The sequence below is a fragment of the Sinocyclocheilus anshuiensis genome, unplaced genomic scaffold (assembly GCF_001515605.1).
Source record: "Sinocyclocheilus anshuiensis isolate Anshui unplaced genomic scaffold, SAMN03320099.WGS_v1.1 scaffold890, whole genome shotgun sequence".
Taxonomy (NCBI): Eukaryota; Metazoa; Chordata; class Actinopteri; order Cypriniformes; family Cyprinidae; genus Sinocyclocheilus; species Sinocyclocheilus anshuiensis.
The window spans coordinates 729387-747397 of NW_015537986.1; the positions used below are offsets into that span (position 1 = coordinate 729387).

The window sequence follows — 18011 nt, forward strand, 5'->3', positions numbered from 1 at the left end:
ATTGTCCTGGCTATTCCAAGCTCTATCATTGCAGTCAGCGGGTGTTGCAGTTGAACAGTCCACAAGGCGTCAAATAAAACGTGCCTCACACGGCTCCGGGGGGGGTGAATAAAGGCCTCTTGTAGTGAATCCATGTGTTTTTGTAAGAAAAATATCCATATTTCAAACGTAATAAACACTTTTCTCTCACTTCCGGTATCTGTCATATGTGGAAGCTTGTTAAAGCGAATATTTGACGACTTGTGGACTGTTCAACTGCATCACCCGCTGACTGCAATGATAGAGCTTGGAATAGCCAGAACAATTTTTAATATAACTCCGACTGGATTTGTCTGAAAGAAGAAAGTCATATACACCTAGGATGCCTCGAGAGTGAGTAAAACACAAGCTAATTTTCATTTTTGGGTGAACTAACCCTTTAACGACATGTCTATAATCCCGCCCACTCTAAAGCGGTACTAAACTGCAGTGGAAACGCAAACTGAGCCGAGCCGTGCCGTACCGTACCATACCGTGCCGTGCCGAGCCGTACCATGCAGTGGAAAAGCGCCATTACAGTATTTACAATGGCACGCACTCTATAAAGGTCCTAGATAATGCAATTTTCAGCAACTCACTACTTTTAAAACTGTTTTATGGAGGTTTTTTTTGGTCTAATGAAAGTTTTTTTTTAAAGACATTTCACCAGATGAACAATGGGTATGTTAAACAACAGTACAGTGACATTGAACACAGTACTTCTAACCCTCATAGCCTCATTTTCATTCCTGAGATGCTGTTTATTTATAAAGATTCGGAGATGTGAGCTCTAGGGCCTCAGCGGCCATTCGTTTTATATAACTTTAATGCTGTATCAGAGCACTGCATTTGTACTTTTGACTGAATTATTTGCTTGTGTTTATTTCCTTTTATAATGGCTATTATTGTTTATTAAATATTATTGTTCAATAAATAATATTTTATATAAATAGTAATAGTATTTAATAATATTATTTACTATTGAGAAACGGTCTATGTGTTAGCGATGGTGATTATGACTTCAGTGGAGGTTACATTGTTATACCATTAGATGGTGAAAAGAGTCTTTATAGTAGAGTTAGAGTCAGTAAGACTTTTATATTGAAAGGCTGAAACAAGGTTGTAAACAAGGACATTATTTTTTACTTTAAAGGGATAGTCCATCACCATTGTCACCATTTACTCACCCTCAAGTTGTTCCAAACCTTGTTTGGACCTTGCTTTTTCTTTTCTTCTGCTGAACAATAAAGAAGATATTTTGTAGAATGTTGGTTACCAAACAGTTGACAGTATGCATTGACTTCCGTTGTACCTTTTTCATATCTATTTTTGTTTTTCGTTGTCATGAGAAATCCCCTTAACCATTGAAAGGATACTATGACAAAGATATTGCTTTCTTCAGAGGATATTCAAACTATCTGTTATATATACATGGCATTTATTACACAAACATTTTTCAAATGAATTAATTTTTTGGCTTTCTGGATATTTCAGGTGCTTACAGTACTAGTCAGGGAATTGAAATGATTCGTCAAGACATTGCACGGTACATTGAACAGCGAGATGGAGGAATCACATGTGACCCTGACAACATTTACTTATCCACAGGAGCCAGTGATGCGATCGTGGTAAGCAGATATGACAAACAGACCAAAATGTAACATACATTTTTTTTAAAAGTGTTCATGTGAATTGATTTATACAAAATAGATATGCGCATCACACACTCTAGACCAGAGTCTCATCTTCACAGTCTTAGGTCCAACCCTGCTCCAATACTCCAACCTGTATAGTTTTCAATTCTGAAAACTTTGATTATGAGGTTCAGATGGGTTGGTTTAATCAGTGAGTTGAGATAAATTTTTACCAGAGCGAATTGTGACACCCTCGCTCAAGGACACTGAAAACTTTTATCAGTAAAATAGTTTTGCTGTTAAAAAGCTGCATTATAGTACACAGCAATAATGTGGTAATATTGCTGTCTAGAGAGACATGGCACAGAAACAGGTAATTGACATGCACAATTTCCCACTATTTAAAAGAAACGTAATTTTATTGCGCTACTTTATTTTACTTCAAAATTCTAGATGTAATGACCTGTAGATAAAGTAAATAGTGCTGTCAAATTTTCGGGCATTCCGACTAAGGTTTGTGGTCACACATAAGGCTCTCTTGCAATTTTCCAGAATCAAAACCCAGTGTGAACTTATGATTTCCAGCATTTGCTGGCAGCAATGCTAAACATTGCCAGGGCTGGGCGGTATGACATTATATATCGTTACCGCGGTATAAAATGTCAGCCGTAACAGATTTTTTCATTCTGTGTATACCGCGACATGTAAATAAGTAGGCGTGGTTAACTCGCATGCAGCGCGCATCAGACTGAGACGCTGCCATTTGTCAAAGAAACATGGAGAAAGATGAATGAACAGATTAGGAGGTTCCACAAAGGATTCAGTTTTCTAAAGGGTTGTTTAGAACATGTTGGAACAAAGGTGCAGCAGTCAACCGCGAGAGCAGTGCAGCACCCTCAGTTTAGAGGAGCGCACAGGCTCACAACAGAGAGGGAGCAATGAACAACCTGCTTGTTAAAGCGAATGTACATAATCTGAGGAAAAATTTCTAAATATTGAGAATGCAACCGCGCGTATTATATTTTTCTAACTCCAAACGATCAAACACTGATCACACTGATCACCTCCTGTGATTCGTCTCAATTTGACGCTCAAATTAACTGATCACATTTTAATAATGCAGAAGGTGCGCGCGCGCACACGCAGTGAGAGGCGAATATGAAAGGCTGAGCACGTTTCAGTCTTCACCCTGCTGGAGTCAAATAATGACGTGGTTATAAGGTGTGTATAATTTAAACTGCTTAGTCAGCACTAACAGTAGTTGATGTTCAGTTTGCATACTGCTGCTCTCCTTCTGGTCACTATTGAACTCTTCACTCTGGTATTAATAGTATCCTACTTATTAAGGAAGTAATTTAAAAAATAATTTAAAATTAATTCAGAAACACTATATTTAAAGTTTAATTGCACCTACAAGTTGCATTTAATATTAGTCAGTTGGGGGCAGTTAATCTAAAAGTTGAGTGTGCTTTTACTAAATAAATAATTTACCAAATAAAAGTAAAAGAAAAATAGGTAAAGTACTTTTCATTTCTATAGTATTTGAGTTTATTTATAATATAAAGCCCTTTTGTCAATTTTCAGAATAACTACATATATAAATAACTATATCGTAAAATATATCGTTACCATGAAATAAAATTAGTCATACCGTGAAACAGAATTTTGGTCATACCGCCCACCTCTAGCCCCAGTGTATTTCAAAGCCTCTGTGTGTCGAGACTCCTAAACAGACATTCTTGAGGAAGAATACCAGTACAAATAGATCAGCATGTTTTGTGCAATAAATAACACATACTGCATGATTTTTGTGGATTGTATTGTGAGCAAAACCATGTGTATTTGTATGTTTTTCCTGTGTGTAGAGTTGTAAATTTACTGTGTATTTATTGCATGTATTTATTTATTGTTTTGGGGGTTATGATATGATATTATTTTCTCATCACTCATCAACTGTAAATGCAAGCTCTCCAGATGGATATTATTATCAATATCTACAGCATTTACATTAAATCAGATTATTCCTGGATAATGTATCTTTATCCATGTCAATGTTTCTGTTATCAAATTTAAGTAACCATTTCTGTTCAGATTTTTGACTAAAATTTAGGTGCATCCCTAAGACTCTAACCAGTTGAAATATATAATAGAAACAACAGCTTTCCTATTTTTATGCATGCATGGATAAAAGTTGATACTGCGCAACGACAGACACAGAACATGCGGCTACATTTATTTGTGGAACTTAGTATTTTTTTGCCTTCATCCCCTTAAGAAATGTATTCGGTTTGAACCAGAACACCATATTCCTTCAAAATTCACTCCTCAGACTCGCTCCTCAAAATTCACTCAGATTTTATGTGAAGAGCACTTTAAGTCAGTATTTTCATTTCTTTACTTGCCCACTGGTGTCGCAACATTACTCAAACTACTAAAACAGTGTACACAAGGTCATGTCAGGTGTGTGCATTTTTCTGGCAAGTTTATTTTTATTTTATGTTATGTGTCTGTGGGAAATGGAGTACACACTTTTCAATGCCTAAAATGGACAGTAAAAATACAGCATAGGCATAGGAGCAAACCATAAAAGCACAGATATATACTGTTAGAAAACAGCAAATACTGTTTTTATGTTTGCATGACAATATACTGTAACAAAGGGAGTCATGACAACAAAGTGGGGATCCACGTGCAGGCTTTATTCCAGAGAGTGTAGTCAGAACTGGCAGGGTCAAACACCAGTAAACAAACACATCCAGGGCAAAGACAAAAGAGTAATCCACAAGTCAGGCGAAGGTCAGGGCAGGCAGCAAACAATAATAAACAAGGAGACAGTCCAGGGATCAAAACACGTAGGTGAGGAAACAGGGAAACTAGAAACACGGAAACTAAGAAAAACACGGAAGAGCTAAACAATATTCAATCACCAGTGAAAAGAGAGTGTGTCTGTGCTATTCTTATAGTCCTACTAATAAGAGGCAGCTGTGAACTGGTAATGAGAGTGATGAGTCCAGGCAAAGGATTGTGAGAAATGGAGTCCTGGGTGAATGATAAAAGTCAGGGATGGAGTGCCCTCTGGTGGAGCTCATGGGCACTCCAGTGGGTGATCGTGACAGAGCACCCCCCCCCACCCCCCACCCCCCCTCTAAGGAGCGGCTTCCAGATGCTCCTTAACAGACCAGAGTCCAGGAGGGAGGTGGAGCAGAGGTGGAACAGGGGGAGGGATGGAGGACTAGGTCCATAAGGAAGGGGAGGAACAGGGGACTGAGGTAAAGCCGGCGGAGCAGGAAGCCAAGGCAGAGCAGTGAGCCAAGGCGGAGCTGGCAGAGCAGGGTGCCAGGGCGGAGCCGACAGAGCAGGGTGCCAGGGCAGAGCCGAAGAGCACCAGGGCAGAGCAGGCAGATCAGGGGACCACCAGACTGAGCTGACGGCTTTGAAGACTACCAGGATGGAGCAGGCGGAGCTGAAGATCACCAGAGCTGAGCAGAAGACCACCATGGCAGAGCAGATGGGGCTGACGGCTTTGAAGACCACCAGGACGGAGCAGGCAGAGCTGAAGAGCACCAGAGCGGAGCGGGCGGATCAGAGAACCACCAGGGCAAAGCAGAAGACCACCAGAGCAGGACGGAAGAACACCACGGCGGGTATGTCATGACTGAAACAAAAGGCACTGAGAGGTTAACAGCTGCCTCTGTGGCCGTAACAAGACGGGTGGACAGTTCAGAAACAGCATCTTTGGTCGTAACAGGGCGAGCAGAGAGTTCAGGGGTAGCTCTTTTGACCGTGACAGGCAGAGCATGTGAGCGGAGTGGTAATATTTCCTTAAGAGCGCAGAGCGCCTTTCTGTAGATTCCGCTCCGACAGAATGTAGGCTAGATATAGGCAGCAGTAATTTATAATCTAATATAATGCACGCAAATTTGTTCTTTACAGAACGGAGCGGGATCTGAGCGGGAATTGGTTTACGGCGAGCGTGAGCGGAATATTAACGGAGCGCTTGCTTGGGCGGTTAGAGCGACTGAGTGGAGCGCACGTCCATAGAGCGGAAAACGTAGCGGAGCGTCACACCGCTCCGCTTCGCTCACATGCTCTGGTGACAGGACAGGCAGAGAGTTCAAAGATGATCTCCCTGGTCGTGGCAGGACAGACTGAGAGTTCATAGATGGTCTCGTTGAACGTGACAGGACAGACAGAGAGTTCAAAGATGACCTCCTTGATATTGATAGGACAGACTGAGAGTTCATAGACGGTCTCCTTGACTGTAACATGACCTGGCCAGAACAGGAAAGGCAGAGAGTTCACAGATGGCCTCCATAGCCGTGACAGGACAGTCAGTGAGTTCACAGACGGCCTCCATAGCCATGACTGAACAGTCATAGAGCTCTGAAACAACCTCCTTGGACATTACAAGACAAACAGAGTTTGTGACCGGCCTTCCTGGCCAGGACAGGACAGTCACGGAGTTAAGAATAGACCTCCTTGGTCGAAACAGGACAGACTGAGAGATCAGAAACGGCCTTCTTAGCCGTAACAGGACAGGCAAAGGGTTCATAAACGGCCTCCTTGTCCATGGATGGACAGGCGAAGAGCTCAAAGACGGCCTCCCTGGCCGAGACAGGACAGGCTGAGAGTTCTGAGATGGTCTCATTGGCCATGATAGGACAATCAGAGGGTTCACAGGCGGCCTCTTTGGCCGCGGCTGGACCGGCAGAGAGTTCAAAGGCGGACGTCGCCATCTCTGGAGGTTTTGCAGCAGAAGCCGCCACCTCGGGAGGAGCTGAAGTGAACGTCGCTGCTTCGGAAGGTCCTGCAGTGCTAGTTGCCACCTCAGGAGGAGCTGGAGCAGACGCCGCCGTTTCGGGAGGTTCTGCAGCAGATGCCACCACCACGGGAAGAGTGATTGGAACAGGAAACGGCACTCCTGGCCGTGACGAGGGAACTGGAGTGGACTCAAGGACTGGAGCAGGCTCTGGGACTAGAGTGGACTCGGAAAAAGATTCGGGGACTAGAGTGGGCACCACCACGTCGGGAGGTTCTGCAGTGGGAGCTGCAACCTCTGAGGAAACTACGGTGGTGTGTGTGGCCCAAATACACAGAATGGCCGTAGCCATAACTGGTAGGATAAAGAATACATCGTCTATCACAGAGACTGAAGGTGCTGTGCCAGGAGAACTGGAGTGAGTAGCGGCTGGCAGGCTTGAGAGCGTTGAAACTGCGTGACACTTGGGAGCATCTGGGTGGCTCGGGAGTGGAGCTGTGACGGAAAGAGGCTCTGGAACGGCGGCCATGACGGGACGAGACTCTGGAATGGCGGCCATGTTGTAGAAAGTCTCTGGGCTGGCAGCCATTTTGCAAAACGTTTCTGGGTTGGTATTTCATTTCATTTTTTTATTAAGTTAATTTAGAAAAACTTTTGGAGTATTTTTTTGTTCGTCAAATGTAAGTAACGACCAAGCGACCGGCGGCAGACAGTGAGTTGATCATATGTTTGATCAGTTTAGCCTTCTCAAATCATCACGACTTGCCTAAAATAAAATCTATAGATATAAAACAGTTCAATACACAGAATGGCCGTAGCCATAACTGGTAGGATAAAGAATACATCGTCTATCACAGAGACTGAAGGTGCTGTGCCAGGAGAACTGGAGTGAGTAGCGGCTGGCAGGCTTGAGAGCGTTGAAACTGCGTGACACTTGGGAGCATCTGGGTGGCTCGGGAGTGGAGCTGTGACGGAAAGAGGCTCTGGAACGGCGGCCATGACGGGACGAGACTCTGGAATGGCGGCCATGTTGTAGAAAGTCTCTGGGCTGGCAGCCATTTTGCAAAACGTTTCTGGGTTGGTAGCCATCTTGTGAAAAGGTTCTGCTTCTCCCACAGTGAAACAATGACTCCCTCTGGGTAACAATGACTTTGTTGGCTCACTGTGTTCAAAATGGAACAAGTCCTTAAACAAAACCTGATCATAAATCGGCACACGGTACGAAATCTCACAAAAAAGATGAACATACTCCTCAGTAGACATGTCCTTTTGCCAAAGGTGAAGCAGCTGGTCCACTGGGTCCATGATAGGCCTGGAATGTTCAAAAGCTGCTGGATCTGGGTATGACTGGTGATTCTGTAACGAAGGGAGGCGTGACATCAAAGTGAGGATCCACGTGCAGGCTTTATTCCAAAGAGTGTAGTCAGAACAGGCAGGGTCAAACACCAGCAAAGTCCGGGCAAAGGATTGTGGGAAATGGAGTCCTGGTAGAGCCCTGCACGGGCCTCACCTATATAAATGTGCGCTATTAGACGCATATCTATTCGTTTGTGTGGAGAGCTAAAGCGCACTTTACAGAACATGAAGGTGCCGGCGCGATCATTTGCATTGGAAACAACATAAAATATGCCGTAATTTTTGCTCATAAAGGTAAGAATAATGCATCACTCGGAACTATAAAGGGTCTAGTTTTATTTGTGTGCACTCACAATATCAACAAAACGTTGTGCTGTTATAAAATAAAGGATACATACAGGATGCGCTTTCTGTAATTTCGTGCAGGAGCGCTTCACAATGATGAACCGAAACTCAGCGAATACTTGCCTCACAGACTTGCTAAATATATATATAGAAAGATTTAAATTACTACTTTAAAACTAAATAATTCAAATCAAAAACAAAAACTATTTTTACTGATTTTATAAAAAATCCGTAAAAATGCATTTATCTCTAAAGTCGCGTCCAATGAGGGGATGGCGAGTCAGGATCGACATCTTCATCTTTGCGACACGGACTAAGAAAACACTAATTTATTAATAAATAATTCAAATATCTTCTTACTATTCCCGTGGAGCTCATGGGCACTTCAGTGGGTGATCGTGACATATACCCAGGGCCGGACTGGGACAAAATTTAAGGCGGAGAACTCGCACAGTCATGCAGGCCATCCCACACAACAACAAATTTTGGAACCATGGATAACCCTAATTGTTGTATGGCCATCATCACATAAAAAATGTCTAAACGGCTGGGGCCTTGCAAGATAATTACAGTTTTTTTTACAACTAAGGACACACTTCTCAATACTTGGGTCTTTTTTTGTTTTTTTCAAAACTCATCACATAGCTCTTCTCACCAACTTTCAACTTGGCACAGCAGTTAATTTCACAATCAGAATGCACTAAAACTACCAAAACACTTCATACATTCAAATCAAGTCATTCTTCCATAACACTAGCAAACGATTTCACATAACAAACACATTTTGTCACTCAAAACACAGACCTAAAAAAGCATTAACAACAGTTAAAATTTCTTTACAAAAGAATGACAGATCTCTGTTCAGAATTCACTGCAGTATGTTACATGATCCATGTTTACATCACAGTACAAAATTATTCTTTCCCCTTTTATAGATGCTAAAAAAAAAAGTCTAACACCTGTGTAGGTGTTCAATCTAATCGCTTTGACATTATTTGATTTTTTTTTTTAATTCAGAATATATTTCAGTATGGAATGTTGCAAATTTGCAAATTACTAATTTTTTAATTGTGGTATGGTCTGAACTTAAGTTTAAAAGCTTTGAAAAGAGTAAGCAAATTGGCCTATGAAGTACAGTTTTGGTGGTGTTTGTGTCTGTGAGAAAATAATTAATGTAAACTGAAAGATGTTATCATTGAATGCATTTTGTGCCAAAGCAATGATTAATAGTCCACAATTTAGCCTATAGACTGCTGTTGTGCTCAGTGTGTGAAGAGTTTTGGAAAAGTGGTATTGTATTGTAGTGATAAAGTGATAAAGTATTGAGAAATGTGTCCCAAAAATAAATAAATAATAATAATAAAAAGATAACGTTGCTAAACAACCACCTTATTGTAATTTGTTTGTTTGCACATAACTTATTTTCGGTAAATTCAAAGTTATGACAGTGTGTTGTTGTTGTTGTTGTTTTACCTTAAAATGACTTAAATACCCAATATTCAACTATATCAACTATATTTCATACAAATATATTAAAACATATTTTCCAAATTACCTTTATAAAACAAACTTTATAAAGAAAAAACAATCCTAATACTGAACATGTTATTGCATTATGACTATTTTTGTGTTGTTGTCTGCACTAGTTCCTTCCAAACCTATAATTTAAATCTGAATATCTGTCAGCTAAATTAATAACGTAACTTTAAAACATATAATCAGAGGTGAGGGGGCACCTGGGTGGCCGGTATAAATGGCTTCATGAAAACTTGTGTGTGTGTGGAAAAGCTTTTTTTTTTTTTACATATTAGGATAAAATCTACGCAAAGTTTTATTCATGAGCTCCTGGATACTATAGACACTCTTTATGTTTAAATATTTTCACTAAATGTCAGTGTGTTAGAGAATGAAATATCAGAATTACTTTTAACGATCTGTCTTTGTCCATGTGTCAGACCATGCTTAAATTGCTGGTATCAGGAGAAGGAATGTCTCGTACGGGAGTGATGATTTCCATCCCTCAGTATCCACTGTACTCTGCTGCTCTGGCTGATTTGGGTGCTGTACAAATCAGTTATTATCTGGATGAAGACAACTGCTGGAGTTTGGACATCAGTGAGTTACGACACGCCCTGCAGGAAGCAAAGAAGCACTGCAGCCCTCGAGCACTGTGCATTATCAATCCTGGAAACCCTACAGGTTTGATGACAAATCTATCAGCTTTTTTTATGGTGGTCAGTTTGTGATTCCCAAAATCAGAGCAGAAAGTCTTAAATACATAAAGCTATGGCATGAAATGTTGCATGCACTGCAAAAATAAAATAAAATAAAAAATAAATACAATTTAATATAAAAATTAAGATACATTTACTTGAGATGCAAAATAAGAATAAGTCTTGCTTGCTTTGGAATTTAACAAAATTAAATAAGTTTATGCTTAAAGCAAGAACAAATATCTGTCAATGGTGTATGCAAACTAGTATTCTTTTGAATTTTTTTCTGACCACATTTACATTGTTGTTGTTTTAATCTTAAACTCACTTAAAGGGGTCATATGATGCGATTTCAATTTTTCCTTTCTCTTTGGAGTGTAACAAGCTCTTGGTGCATAAAGAAGATCTGTAAAGTTGCAAAGACTAAAGTCTCAAATCCAAAGAGATATTCTTTATAAAAGTTAAGAGTCAGCCACACCTACCTAAAACGCCTCGTTCTAACACGCCCCCACATATCTACCTCACTATGTGGGAAGATTTGCATAATGCGTTTGTAATGGGTTTTAATGTTTTTGTCTCGTCGCTCCGGCCTGGACACGGCATCAACAGTATGTGAGGGGCGTAACATTTCCGTCACACGCTTGAGGTATTCGGCCAATCACAATGCACTGGATAGCTGGCCAATCACAGCACACCTCGCTTTTCAGACCGATGAGCTTTGTAAAAATCGACGCGTTTCAGAAAGGCGGGGCATAGAGGAGAAACAAAAATGTACAGTATGTGGAAAATAATGTTTTTTTTTTACTTTAAACCGCATAAACACATTTCATTACACCAAATACACAAAATAATGTTCTTTTTAGCAGCATCATATGACCCCTTTAATTGTTTCTCAGAAAACAAGACTTTTTATTTTATGTCTTCTTATCTATGTAAAGGTTATTTCCGTATTCTAGTGGTTAATACAACTCATTGCCTGCTTGCTAGACTTTCACATACAGTATTGAGTTCCTTTCAATTGTCCTTTAAATTTCGATTACTTGGTCTTAAAAAGGTAAAAAAAGACGTTTTTTAAAAAAGTCTTAAATTTACCTTCATAAAACCTACAGAACCCTGTAGTAGTATTTATTAAGGATTTCTCAATTATCCAAACTTTTATTTGCATGAAATTGTTGTTGCAGTTGTGAAGACAGGAACAATCATGAACAATCATTGGGCTAGAAAACATCAAACTAATATGGCAACACTGTTTGTCTTTACCTGACAGGTCAAGTGCAAAGCCGGCAGTGCATTGAGGATGTGATCCGATTTGCTGCAGCAGAAAAGCTTTTCCTCATGGCTGATGAGGTGATTTGTATGATAGGCTTATACATTTTTTTTCTAAATAAATACATAAAAACACACATTAATAATATTTTCAACACGCCCTGTTTTATCCAGGTCTATCAGGACAATGTTTACGCGGACGGGTGTAAATTTCACTCCTTTAAGAAGGTGCTGTTTGAAATGGGTCTGGAATACTCTGAGAAAGTGGAACTAGCTTCGTTTCACTCAACGTCAAAGTGCTACATGGGAGAGTGAGTATCCAAAACAAGAGAAGAGCAGTTGACCTTTAGGTGATTTGGGAGAATTATTCCATAGGGAATATTATAGAATTTCTTCCTAACAACTTCTTGTTTTTAAAGGTTTAGTTCACCTAAAAATCCAAATTCTAACATCATTTACTCACCTTGTCTCTTTCTTGGAAACACAATTTAAGATATTTTTTAATCAAACCTGAGAGATTTCTGTCCCTCCACTGAAAGCCCATTACATTAAAGTTTGGCAATTCAAAAGTTTCAAGACCTCTGAAAAGACATGATTGCTTTATATGATGAAAACATGAATTTTGGCTTTTATTCACATATAAACATTGATCAACACACATACAGAGAGCGCATCGAATATGGTAAACACAACATCAAACACACTTGCTTTAAGCTCCAGAACCAGTGAGGTTTGAACTTGCATTTCACGCAAGCACGTTTGAGCACAATCATCACATACTGATTTCGCCAGTTACAAACACATTTGTTGTCGATTTAAAGAAAATGTCCTATATTGTTCCTCCATGGTTTGAAATGAAGGTTATGAGATGATGTGGGAAAAGCAACAGTATACAAATACTGTGAAAGAAATTATTTGTTTTGACAAAATAGTAGTGTTCTAAAATAAATCAAGTAAATAGTTAAGCTCTAAACCTGTCTGTCTTGCTTCTTTAAGGTGTGGTTTTCGTGGTGGTTATATGGAGGTGGTAAATCTAGACCCTGAGGTGAAAGTTCAACTCACTAAGCTGGTATCTGTGCGGCTGTGTCCTCCAGTGCCTGGGCAGGCTCTTCTAGATGTTGTGGTCAATCCACCCCAACCAGATGAACCCTCATATGACACATTCATTAAGGTCTATATTGTCCCATTGACTGTTTCCTTTGTACACTCTAAAAAATAACCCAGGGGATTTGTAAATAACATATTAATAAATAGCTATAATAATATCTCTGAATATCACTTAAGTTCTTTTTTTATTCGAACATACCAAAATAAATGCTTACAAATCCAACAGTTAATTTAGTCTAAAATTTAGATATATTTTTTCACTAAAATAAATTAGTATTTGACCAAGAAATTATATTTTTAAGATATACTCGATATTTTTGTTGAGTGTTGAACTACAGTTATCACTCCATATTAATATTCTTGCATCTTTAACAACAACTTTAAAAAATTAAGTTAGAAACAATTAACAATCTTGTGCAAAGAGAGGGAACATTTCTTTTTCCCAGCATGCTTTGATGCTGATTGTACAGGGAGAGTAAATGTTGAAATTGAGTGTTATTTTGTTATTCTGTGTCAAGGACAGACCAAGAGGTTTCACAACTATAACATTTACTCAATATTTTTAAGTCTATACTTGTTTCATCACCTCCCGCCGGCCCCAAGGAAAAGAAAAAAAAAAAAAGTACATCATACTTTAAAATTTTAGACAGGTTGACAAATTTCTCTAGCCAACAAGAAAGTAATCAAACCTTTTCTCCATTGTCTTCAGGAACGCACAGACACTTTGGCCACACTGGCAGAGAAGGCCAGCATGACGCAAGAAATCTTGAATCAGGTCCCAGGAATAAAATGTAACCCAGTGCAGGGGGCAATGTACACTTTCCCACGTATCCACCTCCCACCGAAAGCCATCCTGGAGGCCAAGGTAGGATGAACTTGTGATCAGTAAAACCTAACAATTGTTCACTTGCTACTTCATGCATTTTTACTGATCAGATTTCTAACAGACAGCTGCTTGGTTTGAAAGTGATTTCTGTGTGAGCTGTGCTTAATACATTGCTACACTATTGGCAACAGACATTTGCTATTGTGCTAAATGTGCTAATGTGACTGCACCTTAACTGCCCTTTGAAGTGACTTGATTGGGATTCATAGGGTATATTCCACTGAGTTACCATAATTTACTGGGACATGTGCAACCCTAGCCCTAACAATTGACTACCCCTAAAATTAAAGTGGAAATCCTTCACTCCTACTAGTTCTTCAGTGCACGCAAAGTTTAAGAGCTGTCACAGATCCTTTATGAACCTAGAAATGGCCGAATAATAGTTTACAGCCAAAAGCAGTGGGTGTTTCTTTTTCTCAAATATTGTCTCAAATATTTTATAAGATATTGTTAATATTCTCTGATTATAGGCCTTTGTATTTGTTAGTTATTAAAGCAGCAGAATTTTGATTTTGGCCTTTATTTGCTCTAGAAGATTATGTTGTTCTGTACATATAAGTGAATAATTTCAGAATAATGATGAATAGTTTAGGAATCGAGAATATAACATGCCCTTGAACCAAAAAGGCTGTCTTTGAATCACAAAGTAAGAATTGCAGGATTGATTTTACTACTACACTTGATACACACTTTCTCTGTCACCTAATGATTTGATCTTGAATTTGTAGTTAGTTTACGAGCATGTCTCTAGACATGTGTGACGTCTGCAGCGAATAATGTCATTACGAACAATAGGAACACATTTACACAGCTGTCATATATTATATTTCACTTGGTTGACTTGAACAGCATCATAAAACTCTAACCAAAATCTTCCATCCACTCCAATTTTAGGAGAAGGGACAAGTTCCGGATATGTTTTACTGTATGAAGCTTCTGGAAGAAACAGGCATCTGTTTGGTTCCTGGCAGTGGCTTTGGGCAGCGAGATGGCACCTACCATTTCAGGTATTTCTCTCTTTTTACGAACAAGAATGATGAGATTAGCCTTGGATATGTTTGTGACAAAGGTTCGGGTGTCCTAGTCCAGAAGGAGCTGATGGGAAATTAAGAGTGAAATAACATCAGAAATAAAAGCCAATACAAAAAAGTTTTAAGTTATAAAATTTATAAAGTATATAAAAAATTAAGTTATATACAGAAGTTAATTTTTTTTTAACGTACCATTGGGAAAAGTGGGCAAACATCCTGCAGGCTTCAGTTCCAAACTTGCTCCAACACACTTACACTCAAAAAAATAACTCTTTGGTTGAAAATGATTCAATCATGGACAGTGGTTCCACATGATTGAATCAGTTATTTGGACACGACTGAACCAAGTTATTTGGAATTGTCTAATTTTAGTTCAGTCAAAATGTTATGATGACATACTAGCAAGTTAAATACAACTTATTTACACGCATGTTAGATTTAGGCAGTCTAAAGATGAAGTGGCAGTCTAGAACTCCCATTGGAGTTGAATTCTATTTAGCAGGTCCTCAACCCAAGCACACACTTCACACTTCACCACAATGGTAACTCGCACAGAAACAGAACAACAGAACAGAAAGTGTTTTAAAATACCAACATAATAGAACATAATAGACTTTTCACAAGTCTCCCTATTTTCTCATCTTGCTAAAAATGCATAATGCATAAAAGCACTTTATTTCAGCATTTTGCCTCCCCATATCCAGCCCTGTGCAAATGATGGGAAGTGTAAAACTGATTTTGAGCTACTTGATTGAAACATGTTCTTTTAAAATAAAAACATTGATTTAAGCCAAAAAGGAACCATTTCAAGTCAATTTAACATGATGCAGTCATGTTTGAACAAGAAACCTGATACAATGTTATTGAATCAAAATGAATTGTTCAAATAAAGAGAACAGCAGTGTCAGAGGCAATCCTACCTATATGCAAAGTACGCATGTTGCGTAGGGTACCCAAAACACCAGTTTTGTTTTTTTATTTTGGCCAGTGATTATGAAAACATGAATGTTCCTTTCCTTAATGCGGTGTGCTGTCGCCCTTTCTATGTAACTTTCAAATCAGTCAAATTCAGTCATATACAGTCTCCTGCTGTTCTTGCTCAATACAAAAAAAACGAGTTAAATTTACACTGCAAGAGACACTGTTCCCCAAGCGCTTTCCGTGTGTGCAAATTGAGACTGAAACACAGACAAATATAGGCTACTTTGCACTTTGTATATGAAAAAATGTCCGTCTTGGTGAGTTTTCACTAAGCACGGTCAGTTATGTCTTTAGTGAAAATAAACTGTGAAAAGTAATCGAATGCTAGTCAGCATTCTGTGACCGCATCCTACTGTATAAACCTGCTGCTGTCTGTCATCATCTGTTAATCAAACAACAAAAGAAAATGAGAGAATTATTCACTGCTCTTCACTGAATATTGTATAACTTTATTATGAATCAATTTATGTTTAATTTATATGGTGAAATCTATGCAGTGCTTTATTTTTACATTTGATTACTTTAATCAATTTATGTATAGTAGGCTATTATAGGCTAAAATGTTTAATGGTTAAAATTGTTTTTTATGAATATTGTTTTTTATGCATTGTTTTTAAGAGCTACTGTCCTGCAGAGTTCAGCTCCAACTCCAATCAAACGCACTTGAAAATTACAGGTACACTGATCAGAGCCGATCCTTTTGGGGGCCCTAAGCAAAACATTGCCAGCGATCGGCTCTGATCAGTGTATCTGTACATTTTCAAGTAAGCCTAAATAACTTGATTACCTGTTTCAGGTGTGTTTGATTGGAGTTAGAGCTGAAATCTGCAGGACGGTAGGTCTTTAGATGTTTAGTCAAAAAGATGAAATCTGTCTCACCTGCTATAAATGCCAAACAAAGTGTGAGTTCAGTCGAATAAGAGTAATATTGACACTTTAGAAAACACTAAACTTTCCTGACATTCTTTCAATCCCTCTGTTGATTAACTGTACCTGTTTTTCGCATTCTTCTCCTACAGAATGACCATCCTTCCTCCAAAAGAGAAACTGAAGATAGTGTTGGCAAAGATTAAGGAGTTTCACCAGCATTTTATGGAGCAGTACTCTTAACCATGGCCATCCCATTTTCTGACAGATCGACTAAATCCTCAATTTCACTCCTAAAGCTACAGCACTTTTGAGATGTGCTCTGGATAAATACCTGCAATGCAAATGAAGTCCTGTCTCGCAGCTCGCAAAGTGCGAGTTGAACACAGGCATGCTGAGAGTACACAACCCTACTGTGAGTGTAGTCACAGGCTCTTCCATTAAAGACAATGTCAAAGTTGTTAATTTCTATGAATGGTTCTATTATTTATTAAATATTTTTGTTTGGTCACTGTATTATTTATTCTGCTAATAACATTGCAGTGTTAAGAAAGTTAACATTGAAAATTTCAAAAAGGCAATCTATTAGCCTCATTTATTTACAAAAGATAAAGTAAAATAAAAAAAAAAAAAATTACATTTAAGACTACAGTGATCTAAAAGGAGTTGGCAGAAGCCATTTTTTATGCTTACTCTTCTCACAATTTCAAAATGTATGTTCATTCAATCTCTTTTAGTATTATAACCATTAAGCATCTCAACATGAAACAACAAAATATTATGTATTCATATTTTATTAACTGGTCATTTGTAAACATATGGAGGGAAAAGCTTTAAAATATGTTAAGGAATACATAAAGGACACAGAAGGGCTCTTACATTCGTTTTTAGAAATGTATAAATATTGTTTTGTTGGGTGTGACACTGTGCGCACTTCTGCCAAAGCTGCAATGATTACTAGATTAAGAGCCAGGGGGTGTAAACTTTTTGAACAGGATGATCAGTCTAAATTAGAATTATTTTGTCTTTCTTAGAAAAACGTAAATATCTTCTGTAGCTTCTGAAGGGCAATACCAAATAATTTTGGTATGAATATTCTACTTTTTTTTTTAATACTTTAGTTGTCCTCTGTGTGAAAATATGGATTTTCTGAAGAACAATGTGTAGTTTAGCTGCATATAGGACAAACAAAGGATTTATGAACAGCTATCACAAAACAGAAAAACAGTTGTTGATCATCCAGGTATTGACACACAGTTTTAAGAATTAAGTGTATGCACATTTTTTAATGGGGTCTCTCTCTCTCTCTCTTTAAATTTACTTTTATTATTATTCTTATTTTATTATTTTGTCTTGTGGACTATATGTAAACATCTGTTTGTGAAATGGCTTATTCAGGGCAGTGCTACTTAAAAATGCATTTTTTAATGATCATCTTATTTTTAATTATTAACATATATATTGCCGATTCTGTCAGGTATATATAACTAGTGCTAGAATTTGATGCTTTTTGCAAATGGTGGCCAAGTTAGCTGTCATGCCAGTTAT

The 18011-nt window shown here is 38.5% G+C and overlaps 1 protein-coding gene across 3 annotated transcripts in view; it reads left to right on the top strand.

Annotated features, from left to right (window-relative positions):
- The window catches only part of LOC107674759 (alanine aminotransferase 2-like), a 38146-nt gene extending 21175 nt beyond the window's left edge, over window positions 1-16971 (top strand). For all 3 annotated transcript variants that reach the window (XM_016468863.1, XM_016468873.1, XM_016468855.1), the window contains 8 exons: window positions 1513-1646; window positions 10068-10311; window positions 11593-11672; window positions 11766-11902; window positions 12588-12762; window positions 13408-13563; window positions 14479-14591; window positions 16616-16971. In XM_016468863.1, the coding sequence (XP_016324349.1) occupies window positions 1513-1646; window positions 10068-10311; window positions 11593-11672; window positions 11766-11902; window positions 12588-12762; window positions 13408-13563; window positions 14479-14591; window positions 16616-16706 (1130 nt within the window). In that variant the 3' untranslated portion in view covers window positions 16707-16971. The remainder of the gene's footprint in view (window positions 1-1512; window positions 1647-10067; window positions 10312-11592; window positions 11673-11765; window positions 11903-12587; window positions 12763-13407; window positions 13564-14478; window positions 14592-16615) is intronic.
- Window positions 16972-18011: the final 1040 nt, after the last annotated feature.